Source organism: Callospermophilus lateralis, chromosome 18 (genome assembly GCF_048772815.1).
Source record: "Callospermophilus lateralis isolate mCalLat2 chromosome 18, mCalLat2.hap1, whole genome shotgun sequence".
Classification (NCBI taxonomy): domain Eukaryota; kingdom Metazoa; phylum Chordata; class Mammalia; order Rodentia; family Sciuridae; genus Callospermophilus; species Callospermophilus lateralis.
In genome coordinates, this window is record NC_135322.1 from 11,038,841 (window position 1) to 11,058,489 (window position 19,649).

At 57.9% G+C, this 19,649-nt stretch overlaps 2 protein-coding genes across 4 annotated transcripts in view; both read right to left on the minus strand.

Moving 5' to 3' along the window:
* Nucleotides 1-347: 347 nt before the first annotated feature.
* Nucleotides 348-10,424, minus strand: Tomm40 (translocase of outer mitochondrial membrane 40). Its single transcript, XM_076838322.1, has 10 exons — nt 10,333-10,424; nt 9,957-10,236; nt 9,165-9,232; nt 8,605-8,697; nt 7,696-7,797; nt 7,505-7,610; nt 2,216-2,338; nt 2,052-2,128; nt 1,843-1,945; nt 348-913 (listed from the first exon to the last, which is right to left on the minus strand). Exons 2-10 carry the CDS (start codon nt 10,228-10,230, stop codon nt 774-776), a joined length of 1,086 nt encoding a protein of 361 aa, XP_076694437.1. The 5' UTR covers nt 10,231-10,236; nt 10,333-10,424; the 3' UTR covers nt 348-773.
* A 1,248-nt stretch (nt 10,425-11,672) lies between these two features.
* Nucleotides 11,673-19,649, minus strand: part of Nectin2 (nectin cell adhesion molecule 2) — a 28,284-nt gene continuing 20,307 nt past the window's right edge. The window contains exons 6-9 of one of the 3 annotated variants that reach the window (XM_076837931.2): nt 15,705-15,858; nt 13,554-13,617; nt 13,352-13,438; nt 11,673-12,728 (exon numbers count right to left, since the gene is read on the minus strand). In XM_076837931.2, coding sequence (XP_076694046.1) covers nt 12,453-12,728; nt 13,352-13,438; nt 13,554-13,617; nt 15,705-15,858 — 581 coding nt within the window. In that variant the 3' untranslated portion in view covers nt 11,673-12,452. Of the gene's footprint in view, nt 12,729-13,351; nt 13,439-13,553; nt 13,618-15,704; nt 15,859-17,987; nt 18,680-19,649 lie in introns of those variants that run through there. The other 2 variants (XM_076837932.2, XM_076837933.2) reach the window with 2 other exon arrangements.

A 19,649-nucleotide genomic window follows, 5' to 3' on the forward strand; every position in this document is an offset into this window, starting at 1 on the left:
ATCCTGGAGTCTGGGGGACCCTGCCCCCAGCCCCAGTCATCCCTGTTGCTTCAGTCTGCAGGAACAAAGTCCTCTGTGGCCACTGGCCTGGAGACCCCGCCCTCTTGCAAAGGAAGGCTGTGCTGTCCCTGTGGGGCACAGGCCACGGGGGCACTGTGGTCCTGGCCAGGCTCTTCCCTAGCAGAGCGCCAGGCCATCCTGTACCCTGGCTCCCCGCGCCCCCTGCTGGCCACGGCGGGAAGAACCACAGAAAATGGAGGCCCCTCACCTCAACTGCTTTTTCCCCCATGTATATTGTTTTTTTTTTTTTTTTTTCATTTTTTCTGTAAAATGTCCCAGTTCTTCCATAACTTATAAACATGATTTATACCGAGGGGTAGAAGGGAAAGTGGGCAGGGCAGGCTGACGGGGTGGGGAGCTCCTCTTGCTGCCCCTTGGGCGGGCTCGGCGGGGCCCTCTGTGAAGGATGGGGACGCCATGACACTCCTCCCTGAGGTTGTCTGGCCACTTCTGCCCTGGTGCTCAGAATCCAGCGCCCGGATTCCGGAATCCCCCCTGGGACCCCAGGCCCACTGGGCTCACCCGGCCCCGGCGCTCAGAGTCCCGAAGCGCCCCCTCGGATCCAGGACCCCCTCCTCAGCTGCTGGGGTGGTGGGTCCCCTCCTTTCCGCTGCCCCCGACCCTGGAGGAGGGAGGGAGAGGAGGGGGAGGGGCTCAGGTCTCCCTCCGTGGGAGGTGGAGGAGGAGGAAGGGCGTGGAGGCAGAGAGTGGACTCAGCCGATGGTGAGGCCGAAGCCGCACTGGAACTTGTTCTTGCGGTGGTTCAGGAAGGCCCCGAGGGCCAGCGTCAGAGGCAGGGGCGGCAGCTTCTTCTCCAGGGTGGCGCCCACGATCCAGTTACTGTCCACGGAGCCTGTGGGTCAACAGCTGTGCTAAGAGACGTGCAAGGTCCCAGCCCGCCCCTATGTGGCCACTCCAGGCCTCCTCAGGCGGCTGACCACAGCAACCTGCACCTGGAAGCCACTCCGTGCAGCCCAGCCCCTTCACTCCTGGGAGCAGACAGCTTGCTCCTCGCTCTGGGAAGCCCTTGCCAGGACCCTGGGACCCCACCCCAGTGGGTCCACTCTGGGTCATCCTCCTCCAGGGACCGGGCAGCGCTCCCCATTGTGGGCCTGCAGACAGGGCCGAGCTGGGGCCGCCTCTGCCCAAAGACCGAGATGTCTTCTAAGGATCGTGCAGGGCCTTGCAGATGGGCCACTGCATGGAGCTGTCACCGCACCTTGTGAAGGTTCAGAAGGAAGGTGCCAGAAGCAAACCTGCCACTCCAGAAGGTCCCCTCACGCAGGCTGGCCATGTAGCAGAGGGTCACCAGGAGGGCAGGCTGCAGCAGTGGACAAGTTCCTGGCCCCCCAGGTGGCTGCTGCCTACCTTAAACCTAGGACCACTGCGGCTCAGGCATGGTCATCAGGACTGGAGACAGTCATCCTGGTGACCAGGTCACTTCCCAGAGCCTCAATTCCTACTAATGTGGGATGAATGGGGAGCACAAGATTTCCAGGGTGCCTTCTTATGGGGGGTGGGGAAGGACAGCAAGCCACAGCAGAGAGGGCGACGAGAGCTGGGGGGCTGGGCAGAGAACGCGATGCTCTGGGTTCGGCCCAGACATGGCCATCAGATGTTCCAGGGGTGGGGCCCCAGCACCTGCTTTTAAAAGCCTCCCTGGGTGCTTGGGAGGCCCACAAAAGCCCGGCACATAGCCGTCCCTCATCTCCTTTGGCCTCCACACCCACCACGAGCTGAGTCACCTCTTATCTGTTTTCCACGGAGGGAAACAGGCTTTACCTTTGAAGAGGAGGTTGGCCTTCGGCAGGTCCAGCTGGTACCCAAAGGAGACGCTGGTGTCCTGCATCCTCGTGCTGGCCTCGAACTCCACGCCTACCTGCAGCTGGAGGAGCGGACAGCGCAAGAGTGAGCTGCCACCTCTGGGTTCCAGGTGCACAGCCCGAGACCCCGGCCTGTGAGCACGCCCTCCACACGGGCCGCCAGCTCACCTGGTCACTGGCTTTGTGGTAGTATGTCGCGTGCATGCCTGCTTGGCCCAGTGTCACTGTGGCCAACCAGTTGTTAACTGTAAGAGAGGACAGTGGGGGTGGTCACCAAGGAGACGCGCCATCTGGGAAGCCAGGTCCTGGCCCTGCCCTCAGCCCAGGCTCACGTGTGTATTTCCCAGCCAGCGACATGACGGTGCCTTCTTCTCCGGGCCGCCGGTGGTAGACCAGCTCTCCACCCAGGGCCAGGCATGGTGTGATGCTCTGGAGGTAGTGGGCCACGAGGATTCCTGAGGGCAGGGGACAGACAGCTCCAGCCCAGCCAGAGGGTAGGGACAGGCTCCGCCTACAGGAAGCTGGGCGGGTCCCTGGTCCCTACCTGCGGGCCTTGATCCTGCCCTCACAACAGCTCCTGGCTTGCTAACCTGCAGGGGGTCAGCCTCCCAGGCCTGTGACGGCACCCTGGCCTGCAGGACTCCACCTGGCCCGGTGCAGCCCAGTCACCCCAGCACAGATGGACGGGGGCAGACGCTGAGGGAGGCGGGTCTCTCCCCCAGGCTCACAAAATGTGCCAGGGCGGAGCCAGGCCGCCATGCCCCAGCCCAGGCTCTAGGCCTCGCTGGTGCAGCAAGAGGCAGGAGGGGAGTGGGCAGGAGGGCACAGTGGAGGATGGGAGGTGGCTGCCCAGCACTGCCAGCCCAGTGGCCTTGGCCACTGATATCACTTCTCTGTTAACATGACTCCTCCCTGGGGTTGTGACAAAGACCAACTGACAGGTCCATCACCACTAGGACCCGTCACACTGGGGTCCGCACCAGAGGCCTGCGTGAACAGCGACGGCCAGCGTGACTCCTCGAGGCCGAGGACGACAGTGATTTGCTTGGGTCTCTGGAGCCCAGCAGAGCCCAGGCGACAAGAGCCATGTCACCTGACAGGGGAGGAAGGAGCTGCAGACACAGCACTGAAGACAGCACAGACGCTGGGACCAAAGGAGAGGGACAAGGCAAGACTGGTAGACACAGACGTGGGCGCACAGGACGAGACCCCCAGAGAAGTAGCAGCCCCAAGGGACGGGGAAGGCAGGGTGCAGAGAGGACAGGTCGGGGCGGAGCCCGGAGACCAGTGGCTTCCCAGGTGGGGAACTGAGAGGCAGATTCTCAGGGGCAGGTGAATGACCACCTTGGTTGGGCCAGCCAGCGGGGCTGGCAGCCTGTAAGAGGGGCCAGCCAGAATGGACAGGGGCCTCAAGTTCCTGGCCAGGGCACTGCGGTGGGCTGGAGCTGGGCCCCCAGGTTCCTCTGACCATTGTGACCCTCCTTTCTCCAGTGAGCAGATGACACAATGAAGCGCCCAGCACGATCGAGACTGCACTGTCAAGCCACCCCTCTGCCATCTGTACAGCAACTGAGGCCTCAGAGAAGAAGCCATCCAGTCACAGACACAGGGACTCGACACAGCATCTCCAATGGCCTTCCAGCTGTGGGAACTACTGGGACAAGGGCCAGCACATCCCCAGGTGTCTCTAGCCACTCTCCATATCTCCAGCTGCCTCTCCCACCTCCCCCGTCCCTCTCTCCAAACACGAACCTGATTCTGTTCTCCCCATGCCCACAATCTGCGACGGCTCCCCAGAACCTTGAAAAGATCCTGGCTTCTCACTGCACAGCCGAGACCCTCTGTGGCTTGGTCCCAACTTCAAAAAAAAAGCCTCATTCCCTTCTCTTAACACCTGAGCCGTTACCCCACGGAGCTGCATGAACACACAGGGCTCTCCTGCTTCACCCTGGGCCTATGCCACTGCCCCTTCAGCTGGTGAACCATTCCCACTGCCAGCCGGACACCCGCATCTTCTAAGCGTTTCTGAGGTTTGGCTGCCTCTCTGGGGTCTGCCCCCACTGAACTCCCCCGCCCTGGTGTCCCGCCTCCGCCCCTCCTGGGCAGTGGACAGGAATGCAGGAGGTCCCTGACCATGAGAGTTTCCAGCTGTTTTTGAAATGTCTTCCCCACTCCAAAGAAGAGCCCAGGCATTTTGAGTTTCTAGCACTTAACAGGATGCCTGCAGGCCGTGGGCCGCAGTGGGGGAGGCTTGCCTACAGAGCCAGGCCCTGGGTCCCATCCCCAGCATCACAAAAATAAAACGGAGCTTGGGCTGGGGCTGAGTGGTAGAGCGCTCGCCTAGTGTGCATGAGGCACTGGATTTGATCCTCTGCATCACATAAAGGAGCCCGGCATCCCCTTGATGATCAACAAAACTGTGCTCCATGAGAGCAGCAGGGGAGGTGGCCCAGAGCCACCTCTCCTCTGTGTGGGGAGAGGCCTCAGGCAGGCTGGGAAAGGGGCCCTGTCTGCCCAGCTGCTGCCCAAACCTGCTGGGCAGGAGTGGTGGGACAGCAGGCTGGGATGCCACACCTGGCCTTGGCCCAGCTGGGCTAGGGCCCCAGCAGCGCTGCTGCTTGGGAAGTCACCGGGGGCAGGACTGAACAAGTGGTGGCCGCCTACGGCAGAGGCGGAGGCAGGGGGCACCTGCAGAAAGGGGGCTCCTGACTCAGCCAGACTCTCTCTGCCTCTGTCACACCACAGTGACCGATGAGCGTTTCCCTCTCCTTTCCCTGATTCTTGCCCTTTGGGCCACACACTGCCATTTTAGAGAAACTGTCCTTGTCACTGCTGGCAAGACGGGGCCCCTTGTTGGAAGTCATTATAGCAATCTGAACTTTTCCTGGATAGGATTCCCCAACCAAGAGCACATTCATCATGTCAATGTTTTTTTTGTGTGTGTGTGGTGTTGGTGATTGAAACTTGGTCTCAAGATTAAAAAAAAAAAAAGGGCTGGGGGCATGGCTCAGTGGTTAAGTAAGTACCCCTGGGTTCACACACAAAGGGCAAGTGCTCTACCTCTGAGCTATGTCCTAAGCCCCTGGGGACTCTAAGTGCTGTCCTGTCTCAGTCCCCTGCGTGTCTCCCAGCCCTGCCCTCCTAGGCAGGTGCTCAGGGCATAGCAGAAGCTCCAGGGACCCCAGTCCTGTGGCCCCAGGCAACTGACTTCACCCCTGGGTCTGCCGAGGAAGTAGCGCATACGGCTTAGGGCCAAGGAGAGCTCTCCAATCAATATGTCATTAAATGGTGGCTGTGCCATCATGGCCATGTAACAGACAAGGAGACTGAGGCTCAGGGCAGGTGGAGCCCGAGTCCAAGTCTGAGTCACTGTGTTCGGCAAGTGACTCAGTGGTGCCTTGGGCAGAGGGCTGTCTTGGTGTCTGAGGAGATGAACAGACACGTGTAAGGACCGTGGTGGCGGTGTGCTCAGGAGGCGCGCTGGGGAGCACAGAGCAATCTGCTGGCAAGGCGGCACGGGGAGTGGGGTCCACAAAGCAGAGCAGGGAACTGAGTCTGACATGCCCTGTGTCCTCTCTGGGTTTCGGTAAGGTGGGGACAGAGGCAGCTGCCCTTCGAGGCGGCTGAGGGACCCACCAAGCCCCTTCCCCTGGCCCTTGCACCAGAGGCCGGGGTGCTGAGCAAGCGTGGGGGGCCAGGCCTGACCTAGAAGAGGTACAAAGCAGGACCCGGGCCTGAGGGTGGCTCAGGGAGAGCGCAAGCCCAGGGTTCCACCCCCAGCACCACCACAACAAGCCAAAGCCACAGCAGGACCTGCCCCGCCCGGCCCTGCTCCTTGGCACTTTCTGAGCTTCAGCTGTTTTCAGCAGGGTTCCAGGCTCTGCACACACAGGGACACAGGGAAGAGCACACAGGGATGATGGGGGCCAGCCCTTGCCCTCGCCCTCCCCTCTGGAAGGCCAGCAGCAGGGAGGAAAACAACCACAAGTGCCACAAGGTCCAGGGACAGGGCAAGGTGATACAGTGCAAAGATGGACACCAGTCAGTCAAGAAAGGCTTCCTGAGAGGGTGCGCTGATGGCAGCCACACTGAGGCAGGAGAGAGGCAGCAGAAATAGTGCGTGCAAATGTCCTGGGGTGGAAAGAACTACTGGAAAAGCCTGCGTGACTCAGCTGGAGTGAGGGTGAGAGAAGGAGTGAAGACAGGTCAGCAGGGGACAGGAAGTGATTCCTCCTGGTCTTTGAGGCCCCTCCTGTCACCTGCTGCCTTCCCCGCCTTCCCTGTCTCCTGATTTTATGACATGGCCCTTTCCTCTGCCAAGTCCTGGTCTAGGTGCTGCCTGGCCTCGAATATTCTCACTCTTGTCTCTGGCTGGGGGTGGTTTCTCCTTTCTCTGGAAGCGTGAAGGTGACAACTTCTCTGAGAAATCTCCCTGGCCTCTCACAGGAAGAAGTAACAACTGTCCCTGGGCACCCCAGGGATCCCAAACCGGCCCTGGTTCCCTAACACCGTGTACTCACTGGCTCAGGACTCATCCCAAGAGCCCACGCTCCACGAGCACGCAGTCCAGGAACTGCTGGCTCCATCCTCCCCGCTGTTCAAGACTGAGACGGCAGAGCTGTCCGATTCCCATCACCCCGGCGCCCAGTGTCAGGCGAATCCCCTTCCAGCCAAGCCAGAACCAATCCCCTCCATCCCGATCCCTTATACTGTTCCCCAAGCATCAGCATGAGGGGTCCTGTGACAAGCTACATCAGACCTTGTCTCTCACCCACTTAAAACCCTCCTATCACCCCAGACTCACTCAGAAGAAAGGTCAAAATCCTGTGACCTTGGAGTTTGTTTCAAGGGTCCTGCCTCAGGGCCTTTGCACTTCTGGTTCCTTAGGCCAAACCACCCTCCCTGCCACCTGCCTGGTTCCTTCCCTCACAAGGTTCTTATGTCACCTATGGAAAGAGGCCTATCTGTCACCTTCGCCTGCCCCTCCTTCCCTGTGTCTGCCCTATTGTAATGGAAGATCCAGGAGGCCGGACAGTTTTCTTTAATCCCCAGCTTAAACCCAGAACCCCCCCCCCCACTCTCTAGGTACCCAGGAGACCAGTGACACACACAAGTCACCTAAAAAAGGGAACTGAGAGGGACAGGCTAGAAATACAGACAGAGCCACAGTCCCTGACCCTACCCCACCCAGACAGGAATCCTCAGCCCCCACCTCTCTTCACAACTGCACGTGGCCTCTGTCATCTAGTGACCTTTTCTGTGCCCCAGAACCAACATGGAGCCCCGCCCCCCCAGTTAAAACATCAAAAGCAACTCACGTGACTTGAGTACCTACCTATAGCTAGCGTCGCTCTAAGATTCCTGTCAACGGGACACCAACTATGAAGCCACCCACTGGTTCAGAGGCACCCATGTCCACCCAGGAGGAAACCAAGGCCCACGTCCCAGACCAGAGTGGCGGTCAAGCACTCCACCACCGAGCCACCCCAGCCTGGCCGGTTTCAGAGCCAGTCCCTCCCATCACTTCTCACAGGGTGGAAAAGCAGGTCCAGAGAAGCAAACAGATTTGCTAAGGCTGGGACAGGGGTTTGCGACCACCCTCCAAGGCTTCTGCCTCTTACCTGAACCCACGAGAACGTCTGGGTTTCCTAGGGTGACGGCTGCCGTGAAGTCGGAACCCCGGTACTCCCCATCCACCTGCCAGTTCACAAACTTCGACTGCTGGGTCTGTGGGGGAGGGGAGTGTAAGGGCAGCAGCTGTGCCAGGAGCACCTGGCTGGCCCAGGAGTAGGTGGTGCTCACCCTCACTCACCTGGATGGCCATCTTGGACCTGAGGCCAGGGCCCAGCTGGTGAATGACCTGAGCGTTGAGGCTGCCACTGTTATCCATGTCACCCACCAGCACTGGGAACGCCTGCGGGGGGGAGAGGGCAGGTTAGAGGTTGGAAGGCAGCACTTTAGTATGTCATCAGGAGGCCCAAGCCCTGAATCTGGAGTCAGAGGCTCAGCACAAGGCTCCCTCCTCCATAAAGCACCCCCTCAGCTCCTGGGCCAGGTTAGGGCATCTCTCTGGGTCCCCACAGCCTTTGAATTTCCCCATTTTGTGCCCACCCTGGATCATTACTCTCAGGGAAGAGATCTGTCCCACTCTACTAGACTATGAGTCTCACGGGTGTCTCAGTCACTACTGTATCCCAGCACAAAGCTAGGCATACAACAGAATTACAACAAAGTTTTGCTGAATAAATGAATTTATTGAAGGGAAATAGATAATAGAAACAGGGGCCTAAATGAGCACTGTCTCCCTCAGTCCAGGCCTACAGTCACCCCCACCCCAATATCCTGCCTCCCCATGGCAGTCCGAGGGAATGTTTGAAGCACAAATGTGATGATCATCTTTCCCCTGTTCAAATGTTCCATGGCTCTCTAGCGCCCCCTAGAGAAAAATCCAAGCACCTGGCTTTTAAAATCCCACAACCTGATACCCAGCCCTGCCCATGGGTCATCACTGTCTGGTGTTGTGATCACCCTGGTCCCCCCTCCAGCATCACTCAGCACAAGACCAGAGAGAGAAAGAGCAGGGGCTCAGGGAAGTTGCTGGAGAAGGGACTGCCACGTTCCAACACCTCTTGGAGAGTTCCAGTCCCCATTCCCAACACTGAGGTCTGAGATGGGCGTTTGGCTACATATCTGTTCAAGCAGATGGCAAAAGGAACCTCACCTCTGTGGGACTCAGCTGCTTTGTCCCCACATACGTGACCCCGAAGTGGTAGTTGGACTCCCCGATTGTGCTGAGGGCTACTGTGTGGTTCACCTGGGAGAAAAGGGAAAGTTGTAGGGTACTTGCCAGTCTGGCTTCCCCAATGGAGGGGGCAAAGACAGGATTTCTGGGCAGGGGATGAAAACTGGGGTGGGGGTAGCTTAGTGGTAGAGTGCATGTTTAGCCAAGGTGAGGCCCTGGGTTACACCTTACCGCTAATAAAGGACAGACTAGGAGGTATGACCTAACTAGATTAGAGATTCAAAAAGGGTGGGCTGCAGGTGGCTGACACCTGGCACATCACTCCTGCCTGCATGCTATGAAGCCAGGGGCATCTCTTGATTCTTTGTCCCAAAACCCTACCAGTGGCCCCACTGAGTATTCAGCCTGGCATAGTGTCTCTGAGTTCTTTCAAGTACGAAGGAGCCCAGCCCTTTAGGGACAGTAAGGGAATTTGCTTGTGCAGATGCAGGGGATGGCTATGATGACCTCTGGTGGGTAAAGGTACCTGGAGGGCTCACCTGGAAATGGTTACTCAACCCTTTGTTGACTGTAAGCTTGACACCCTCCATCTGAATGGGAAACAGCTCTGGAGGAGAGAATTGCTGTCACACTCCACTCAACAAATGACACACCAACGGTCAACTCTCCTTCACCACCCAGCTCTCTCCAGAGACCCACATCAGAAGATCTCCAAAGTATCACAACCAGTTAGGGAGGCAGTAATGTCTAGTGGACAGGGCCAGGAACTTTGCCAGTGTCCAACACCCAATGCCACCATTTGCGTGACTTTAACCAAGTTACTTTATGTCAAACTCATCATCTGTAAGATGGGAGATCGCACTAAATGGAACTGTTCCAAAGACTTAATGAATTACGATAAGCTAAATAGCAGAACAGAACTCAATAGGTCTCCATCACTATTACTACCATAATTACTCCAGGCCAGGACCCCAAAAGCCTTGGGCCCCACCCCTCACGGGAACCTTGCTGACACAGTGACCTTGGGCCTCAGTTCCCTTCCCGATCATACTAGAAGTCTGCTGTGACTGATCCTGGAGCTCCAGGGCTGTCTACGGCTTCTCTCCACCCTACAGCAGTCCACCCTGCGGTTCCACCATCTGGTTCATCGTTCTATGCCCAAGTCCAACTTTCCATCATTTGCTCCCAACGTCAACACCAAACGCTCTGTTGAGTGACTCCAATGGTGCGCGCCAATTCCCAAGGTCCCCAGTGTCCTCTCCGCGCCGGCCCCGCACCCCTCCCAGAGCTCAGGGCATCAGGATCACCGGCCGAGGCCCCTCGCCCCTCACCCTTGCACTTCCGGTGGCACTCCTCGAACGTGCCGGGGTTGGGCAGGCAGTCGCAGGCCCCGTTGTCAGCGACCCCTGCGGCACTGACGGTGGCAGCCCCCGCGGTTCGGTCCGAACCTCGACCCGCGCTGGCCCCAGCACCAAGGCCGCCTCCGAGCGGCGGCAGCGTGAAGCCCGGCGGCGAGGGCGGAGGTGGCGGCAGTCCCACGAGGGCCGGCGCAGGTGGAGGCGGCGGCCCTGCGGGCGGCGAGCTAGCGGCCAACACGTTCCCCATGGTGGCCTACGAGGGGAGAGGTCAAAGGGCAGAGGTCAGGGCCCGCGCGCCCCGGACTCAGCCCCAGTGAACCCCTGCCCTGCTCCAGACCCAAGTTCTCACTGGCGGTGGCGCCTGCTCCCGGCCTGGGCTCCGCTCCCACCCCGTGCGCCACGCGCAACCGAACTCACTGCCGCCGCCGCCGCCACCGTCACTCCGCCCCGTTTGACCCATTGGTTCAGTGAGCACTAGGTTCCACCCACGGTCTTCGGCGCCGGGCCTTGCAATTGGAGTCGTGGCTGGAAGTCCCACCCACCTCTCCCGAATGTCCTTTTCGATTGGTTTCCACACGCAAGCGTCCTAGCAGAGCTTCTGGTCCTTCCTATTGGCTTGCGGCACCCACGCCTATTGGCTCCCGATGCCGCGGGTTCCGGGGCTAGCCCACCAATTGGTCTGTACTGCGCACTTTGCAACGCCCATTGACGCTTCGTCCCGCCTCTCTCCTGAAGGACCACCCTCTTTCGACTCCGCCCCGCTGCAAGCGCTATGGTAATTGGTCGGCTTTGGCCCTTGGAGCATCCTGATTGTGTCTGTGGTGAACAGAGGGCTGATCTTGATGACGTCTCACTTTTGTTCTCTCATTGGCTAACATACCAGGGTCGAAGGACACAGGTAAAGGTGGGTTGCGCGGCAGGGGCTGCTAGGCAGCAAGGTCAGGCCTCGCGTCCCACCAGGCACCGCGGCAAAGGGGCACTCTCTCTACTCCAGAGTCGCTCACCGAGAACCGGAAGTGCAGGTCTTTCCCACAGTGCCCCGGGAGAACGCTAACCTGTTCGGTGAACCCTGCCCTGCTCGTTACCCACAATGCCATTACTCCTTAACGTTACTTTTGCCCTGGACCCACCCCTTTCGTTACCCATCATGCTGTCGGCTCCCTGCGTCACTGCGGCTTCTATCTTTGGCCCATTCATTCCCGTCCCATTACCCATCGTGCCTTCGCCCCATTAATTTCAGCTTCGTTGCCTGAACTTTCTTCAACCCGCTTCTGCCTGTTCCCGTTCACCGATCTCCTGCCCCGTCCCTAGTTAACCATCGTGTTCGGCTCTGCCCACTCCTGTCCACCGTCCGTCATGCCCACCGCCCGTCTTTCCGTTATTCTTTATTCTGCCTCTTGCTCATTCAGACGGATTATCCGTTAAGCCTAGGGCTCCTGTTAGATTTGTAATTTTGCCCCGAGTCTGTTTACTTGCCGCTTTGCCATTAAAACTAAACCCCTTACCTAATTACTCATGTTTAAACCTTTGCTGCGTTTATTTCTACCCATCACCATTGGACTGCTGCTGCCCTAATTCTTTTCATTACCACATTGCATGCCCAGGGCTTCTGCCCTCTCCTTCCATTATCCATCATCTCTTTACTCCCATTCCCGCCCCCTTCACTGCCCACAGAAAACGCAAGACCTGTTCAAAGTATAAATTCATAGTTTGTAGGAAATTTTAGTTTACAAAACAATACAATATCTTCTACCCCCAACCCAGGTGACCCACTTTCCAACCCGGCAGGGGTAAAGGGATTCAGTAGTCTTCCAGGTAACAGTAAATGCTCCTCCCCGCGTTGGGCTGTCAAGGCACACTGCACGAGGCTCACCCCATCTAGCAATGGGCTGGGGCATCATGCTCTGTAGACAGGAATGGGGTGGTGGGCTCAGGGGAGGGTTTGGGCCCTGAGACTCCTGCCTGCAGGAGGAGGGGGATGGGAGAGCTCTGCCTTGGCCTGGGGAATTCCCTCCCTCCCACTTTTGGGGAATAGGTAGGAGAGGACAAGTGGTGCTCTGCTGCCTGGAGGGCTCAGGTCTATGCAGCAGGGAACCGGTAATGCCCACCATCGCAGACCTATTGGGACTTCACTGCCTGAGACCAATCTGAGGTGTGGAGTCTTTGTGGGGAGAGTGGTATGGTCTAAGGTCACAGCCTCAGAAGAGTCCTTGGGGTCAGAGTTTGTGCAGAAATATATCCTCCCTACCCTCTGCCTCAGGAGATGAAGTCATCAAGTTTCCTTGGTCATGGCAGGTTTCTCTGGGACAGAGATCATGGGCTAGAGGTCTTAGTGAAGCCACTAAGGTGGAAGTGGTTGGTGGGATGCACATGTGTTAACTGACGTGGCTTGGCCAGCGGTCAGGGGTACTAGATCCCTGGCAGAAGGCCAAGGGATCAGGTGCAGTGAGAGGTCAGAGCCTTGGTGACTCACACATACATGGCTCTGGACACAACAAAGCCTTTGCCCTGGTAGGAATCAGTGGGGCTGGGGTAGGACAGGGCATCGTAGATGGGGTTGATCTTGTCCAGATAGTCTTCCTCCTCCTCTTCCTCCTCCTCATCCTCCTCTAGATCCAGGGAAACTTCCTCCACAGTAGGTGGTCCTGGAGGCACCAGCACAGGGGACCCCAAGCTTGTGGCCCCCAACAGCAGTGGTCCCGACCGCTCTTCCAAGGTGGGCAGCTCGTGGTATCGAGGCATTTCCTGGAGGTGGGGAGGGAGTTGGAATTCAAGGTCATCTCCTGGGCATGAGAGTCCCAATCCACCCCTTGACCCACAGATCCTGACCCCCTCTCCCCTATGCCAATCAGACCTGACTCCACTCCTGCTGAGCTGGTTCTCTGAGCTGATGCTATACTGGGACAATCATAAACCCATCTCCAACCCAAAGCCCAGAACAGGGACCTCAGGGGCCTTTGCCACTTGATTCCTGTCTTTACCCATGAATCTTCACCTCAGTCTTGCCTTTAAGTATTTAACCTTGAGCCTTAAACAGCTCTTTGAACCTCAGCTTGTCTCAGCTGCAGTCTGACCCCTGACCTCCAGGAGACCAGTGAAGGGGAGCAACTCTACTGCCTTGACCCAGCTCCAGGCAGTACCTGGAAAACGGAGATGCTGAGCCAGTCTGCATTGCTGGGACGACTTTACCCTTGTGTGGTCGGCCTTTTACTCCTGACCTCCTTCACTGAATCTTGAACACATCTCAGAGTAGTCAGTCCAGCCAGAGACACAGCCTGATTTGGGTTGTCACCCTTAAAGGCCAGGGCCTGACCCTCAACCCTTGCTACCAAGACCCTAAACCCATCTGTCTTCTCCTGAGCTCCTACCTGCTCAGCGCACGAGATGCCAGCGTCAAAGTAGGGAGTCTTGAGTGGGCTGTGCTCCGAGGCCCCCAGAGTGAAGAGCTGGGAGGGCTGTGGCAGGAGGGAGAGGGCAGGTCTGGGGCCACGGGCTTCTCCCGCAAGCCCACCCCGTGGGGAAAGGAAGGTAAGGAGTGGGGACAGCTTGGATTCCAGGGGAAGTGCTCACCATCTCTGGCTCCTCCAGCTTTGCCTTTGGGGTGGGTGGCTTGTAGGAGGGAGGTCCTTCCAGGCTGCGGGGTGGGAGGTGGGTCAGGTGGAAGCCGAGACTTCAGAAAGCCCCTGCCCAGGAGGGTGGCTGTGCTTGGCTTCCTCTGCCTGGATCTCCCTTTCTGTGGCCCCTCCCCGTTGCCAGGTGAACCCCTCCTCATCCAAGGAAGTCCTCCTCTTTCAGGAAGAATCCCTGCTTCTCCTGATGGATCAGGAACGTGGGTCACATCTAGCTATACAGCCCCTCAGGGAAATGCCTGAATTTGTAGTTGAAAATGTTATTTGTGATGTGTTCAATTTCCACACCCTACTGTGAGCTCTGGGAGAAAAGGACAAGACCTGGGTCATCGTCAGTGTCCCCAGATCCCCAGGATTCAGAGAAGGTTTATTTAAAAGAAAAGAATGAATCCTCAGAACTGAAAAAGTAAAGATCAAGAGAAGGAATAAAGGAATGGATGCTCCCTCATCCTCAACCAAGTCCCTCATCCTCCCTCACAGACCAGAGCAACCTGTTTACGGATAATGATGGGCTCTTGCAGGCCCTGAACTGTCCTGTGCCTCTCTGGCCATGTGTCTGTCACAGGTCTGTCTCCTCCCCACTGCAAGCCCCAGGAGGCCAGGGCTAGGGCACCCTGGGCTCACACTGTTGGGGCACCCAGAAGACTAACAGCAGCTCTTGGTTTGAACGGACTGGAGGATGAAGACCATGCTCATGTCCTGCGTCCCTCCACTGCACCAGAATAACTTGGGGAGTTTGTTATGCATATGGATTCTGAGTCCTTTCCCAAAACTTCTGATCCAATAGCTTTGGGGACAAGTCCAAGAATTTGCTTTTTATCTTTATTTTTTATTTTTTGGTGCCAGGGATTGAACCCCAGGGGCCACTTAACCACTAAGTCACATCCCCAGCCCTTTTCTTTCATTTTGAAATAGAGTTTTGCTGGGTTGCTTTAATGCAGAGGCTGATCTTGAACTTGTGATCCTCCCACTTCAGCCTCCTGAGTTGCTAGGATCACAGGTGTGCGTCACCACACCCAGGAGGAATGTGCATTCCACTGTACCCACTGTACTGACGATGTTATTTGAGAAACATTTGGCCACAAAAATTTTTGTGGGATGAATTTCAGCAGTGGAATTTCCACTCTCTGAATCTGGTTCCTCTTCCACAAAATAAGCATCATTAGCTCCTTCTGAAAACTTTTTCCATGATCTATTCACTTGTGTGGACCCTTTAAAAAAAAAGATGTCTCATCATTGTGTCCCTACCTTCCAGTGCTAGTATTTCTGAATGCTGGTTGGATTCATGGTTGGTGCGAGACTATGCTGGGGTCACAATATAAAATACATCTCACTGGCACAGAAGCGCTTTACAGAGCAAGGCCAGTTCCCCCCAGTGTCCAGTCTCCCTCTTTCTCACCCTAATAGAGGAATTAGCTGGGCACATGGCCACTCAGAATAAAGACTATGGCCTGGGTGGTGGCCCATGCCTATGATCCCTGCAACTTGGCAGGCTGAGGCAGGAGGATTTCAATTTTAAGTTTGCCTCAGTAATTTAGTGAGACCCTCAGCAACTTAGCAAGACCCTTTGTGAAAATAAAAAACTAAAATGGGGTGAGGATGTCGCTCCATGGTCGAGTGCCCTTGGGTTCAATACCTAGCACTGCAAAAAATAAAAAAATAAGAACTACATTTTCCAGCTTCCCTTGCAGCTGGGGCAACCATGTGACTAAGTTCTGGCCAATGAGAAGTAATGGGTAACTTGCCCGGGGTTTCTCTACAGGGAAGCCAGTTGCCCTCTATTCTCCTTTCTCACTGGCCACAATGCTGGCCTTGAGGCCAGGACGGCAGTGTCTGGTGATCCTGTGCAAAGACCGTGGTGGATGAGGAGGGAGCCATCTTGGGACGCAAATGAAAAGCATGCTCTAGGGAAAGTGGAGCAACAAGGTAGCAGGAACCTGGGCTCCGATGACTTCTCCGCAGTACTGTCACTTTCCTTCCCACCTCACGGAAGTCTGTCACCAAGTCATCATGGATGATTTCTCCCACCCACAGCCCCCACCCAGTGCCCTCCAAATCTGCCATCCTCCCCCCCAGGACCCGCGCCACTCACTCATCCTCCTCCTCCGCCCCCTGCAGCCTCTGCTCCTTCTGCTGCTGCCGACAGATGAGGATGCCCGTAGCAGCGACAGCTGTAGCGATGATGGCAGCGATGATGCCACCAATGATGCCACCCGTGGCCCCTGCGCCTGCCGTGTTGGGCATTTCTGCAAGGAGAAGGACAGTGTGAGGGGAGCTCCGGGAGGAAGCCCCAGCTCCTCATCCCAGGCTCACCCTTGAGTCACCTCCCACCTGCCTTCCTCTTTTCCCATGGGAAGGGGACACTGTTCCATTCAGCTCATCCTTGCTGAGTGCAAGTAAGGAACGTTTGTCGTGAGCTGGGCTTGGGAGGAGGAGTGTTGAAACACACAAGCCTGGTCTCCATCCTCATGGAACTTAAGTTCTGGTTGGGCGGGGAGGCCAAAGCAAACAAACAATGTGACATCTTATATGCCAGGTTGGGATCAGTGACAGAGGATAAAAATTCAGAGTGAGGAAGGTGATAACGAATGATGGGAGTGCAGACAGGGATGTACTGTGAAGGGACATGTGAGCAAACACCTGAAGAAGGAGCAGGGTGAGCCATGAGAGTATCTGAGTGTGCTACAGTCAGAGGATCCACCAGTGCAAAGTTAGTTTGTTGCACTGCTGTGGATTAGACCTAGGGCCTTGCTCATGCTAGGCAAGTGTTCTACCACTGAGCTATACCCCAGCCCTGCCTCATGGTTCTTCTAAAGAATAGGAAGGAGACTGTGAGGCTGGGCAAAGTGGAGGGGAGAGAGATGAAGGAAAATGGAGGATCAATTTAAAGGTAGAGAAGCCGGGGAGATCCTCATTCATGGTAGGAATGGAATCTCCTCAGACTAGCAGGAGGGCTTGAGAGTTCATGTCCCCAGGGCTCCCTTATTGCACAGTACTTCCTATTCTCACTTCCAATTCTCCCTTCTCACTGGCCACATCCACCTCTCCTAGTAGTTACTGAAGCAATGACCTGTTTGCCAGTTTCCCCTGCAACCCTGAGCTGAGCCCCAAGGTCAGGTGCATAGCAGGTGTTTGCCAGATGTCTACAGCAGGCTTGGAATGGACACTCAGTGACATGCCAGATGAGAGAAAATGCGGCCCTCCTGTTCCCAGGGGGTGGGGTAGACCATCAACAGAGGAAGGCCCAAGGGTGGAGGAGTCCTACGGTGTCCCGGTGGCACCAACCCCACCGTCCAGATGAGGAGAGGGAGCTTCCCAGGGGATGCTGTCTGCATCCAGCAGGGCATCCTCTAGAGGGCTTCAGAGCGCGGGGACAAGGAGTGATCTGCTCAATCCACACACACCGTCATCCTCAGGTTCGGCTCTTCTGTCTTCACCGACTGGGCGAAGGGCAGTGCGGGCCAGGCGCGTCCAGGTCCCGTGTGTCTCCAGCACGGCCCGGCCAGGCGCTGCAGAGCACGCGGAGTCCACTCAGGCTGAAAAAGTGCGGCATGTCCGTCCCCTGCTGGCCCTCAGCCCCGAGAGGGCATCCTGCGCGTGTCCTTGCCGGATCTCACGACAGTCTTGGGAGGCAGATCCGGACACCAGCTCCCTTTTCCGGGAGGCCACAGAGGCTCCGGAGCTGAGTGCCGTAAGCCTGCCCCTTCCTGTCTCAAACTGAGCCTGGCAGCTGAGGACCTTCTCCACCTGGGCAGTGGGAGGGACGCCACTTTGAATCACTGAGACTCCCCTGGGGCTGGGCCCTGAGCAAGCGGGGAGGAAGGTGGCTGGAAAGGGTCACTGGGAGGGCCGGGCTTTCCACGGATCCCCAGCACCACAGCTGCCCAGTAGCCTCAAGGACCCCCAAAACAGAGGGCAAGTAGCGCTCCCTTCTTAAGGTCCTCAGCAACCCAGAGGGGGTCCTGGCTGGGCTGCCTGCAGTTAGACCGCAGCCCTCTGCCCGCATTCTCTCTGAACGCAGGACATTGGGACCCTGGCTCCTGCCAACCCCCGTGTCCCCCAAGGGCCCAAGAGTCCAGGTACTCAGCCTAGCTCTCCCGGTGAACTTGGGCCTTCAGCCAGTTTGGCCACCCCACTTCCATCCGGAGACCCAAAAGTCCCAACATTCCAGCCTCTAGGCCCCAAAGCCTGTGACCCAATTCCTAGTCCCACTAGCCTCAGGGGTCCTGGGCGTCCACGTGATCTGAGCCCCCACAGGCTGCCCCCTAGGGGGGCCAGTACAGTTTTTCCAGCCCCTGGGACGGGGTAGTCCCTGTCCCACCCACCTTTCCCCAGGACCCAAAGAGGGGGTCTAATGTACTACAAGACACCCCTGAAGTTTTCCTCCAAGGCATTTATTAACTCCTGAGTGTCACGGGGCTAGAGGCAGGCTAGGGCCAAAAACAGTCTCTGAGGGGTCCTCTCTGGGTCCCGGTCACTGAGCTCCCGGGCCACCCCTTCCCATGCAGCCCTGGAGAAAGGAGAAGTCCAGTGCGTGATTCCACTTCCCTCCAATCCCAGAAAGCGGGAGGTAGCGTGTGGATCCAGGCCAGATAGACAGACAGACGGTCCGGCCAGTGGGTGGCCCTGGCTGGCAGGGCCGGGGGAGTTGTCTCCGTCTCTCGTCCCCGGGTCACACATAAACCGCCCTCCGCGAGATGAGGGAGCCGTCCAGGTGGGACTCCATGTCATCCTTGAGCGCTGGGCACGGAGGCAGCATGAGGCCCTCCTCCGCCTTCGCCTCTTCGTCCTCCTCCTCGTCCTCCTCGTCTTTGCCCTCTGGCCTCATGGGACCCGGGGAGGGTGGTTTCCAGAAGACGGGGACCCCATTCCCAAACATGGGAGTTTTCGGATCGTAGGATCCCCTGTCTCCGATGCCACCTCCTCCTCCGGGGCTCTTCCTTCTCCTCACCCTCAGCAGGATGAAGGCCAAGGACCCCCCAGCCAGAAGCAGCAGCACCAGCAGTGTCCCCCCCACGGCCCCCCACACCAGGAGACCCGCATCTCGGGAGGAGGCCTGGGGGGTGTCTGAGGAGAGAGAAGGAGGGGGGAAGGGGGGAGAGAGAGAGAGGGGGACACCAGGTCAAGAAAGACATCTGGGGGGAGGGGAGGGCGTGGGGAGACCCAAGCACGAGGGTTACGTGGGGGTTAGGGGGTGACTGACTGGAGGGGGGACGAGGAACGTCTGCACCCCTGGCTCCGGTGGGCACTTGGCAGGCGGGGCTGCCACCTGGCGCTCTGGGGACACGACTCAGGCCCGCAGTGACCCTCAAAGACTGAAGCCGCTGGCCAGAGGAGTGGTGAAGCGCTCGCTGGCGCCCAGGCCCAGCTCTGATTCTGGGGTGCAAAAGAAAACTGCAACCGCCAGCCGAGACCCAGAGTCCCCGGGGGACACAGCCACGGAGCGCTCCTCTACCTGGCACTGGAGGCAGTGGGAGGGCGGGGGACAGCAGACTCCCACACTCGCCACCCCGCTCACCAGCGGGGACCCAGCTGCCTGCGTTGGCAGCCACCTCCAGTGCGAGCTGGGGCTCACAAAACTCTGAGGTCAGGTCCCCGCTGATTCTGAGTGTGGGGCTGGGAGACTCCACAGCTCTTGGCCGTCTGAGGGGGGCAGGGCCCTAACAGTTCCTCCCTCGGGGGCGACCAGGTGGCAGTGGCCCTGTCTCCCTGGCTTCTTTGGGGCATCCTGCAGTGGCCAAGCAGGGGCACTGGGGGAGGGACAGCTGAGGCGGAAATGGAGCCAGGGAGTGGGTGGGGGACAAGGAGGAAAGGAAAGGAGGGAGGAGGAAGGGGGCTCTGGCACCCACACCAAGGACAGAGACAGATGCTAACGGGTCCTCTCACGTACCCCTTCCCCACCGCCGTGTGCCGGCCCGACAGGGAGACGGGGGCTTCGTTTACACAGACAGACCCACCTGTGCCCCTGCACACAGGAGGGCTGGGGTCCTGGCGCCCGAGGCTTCTGTCTGTTCTTGGTGGTTTCTTTTATTTATTT

Coding starts and splice junctions, on each gene's coding strand:
- Tomm40 (XM_076838322.1), bottom strand. CDS start 10,230: ATGGGGAACGTGTTGGCCGCTAGCTCGCCGCCCGCAGGGCCGCCGCCT. Junction 7,798..8,604: donor AGCAGCTGAGTCCCACAGAG/GTGAGGTTCCTT, acceptor TCCCCCCCGCAG/GCGTTCCCAGTGCTGGTGGG. Junction 2,339..7,504: donor AGACGTTCTCGTGGGTTCAG/GTAAGAGGCAGA, acceptor CCCTGCCCTCAG/GAATCCTCGTGGCCCACTAC.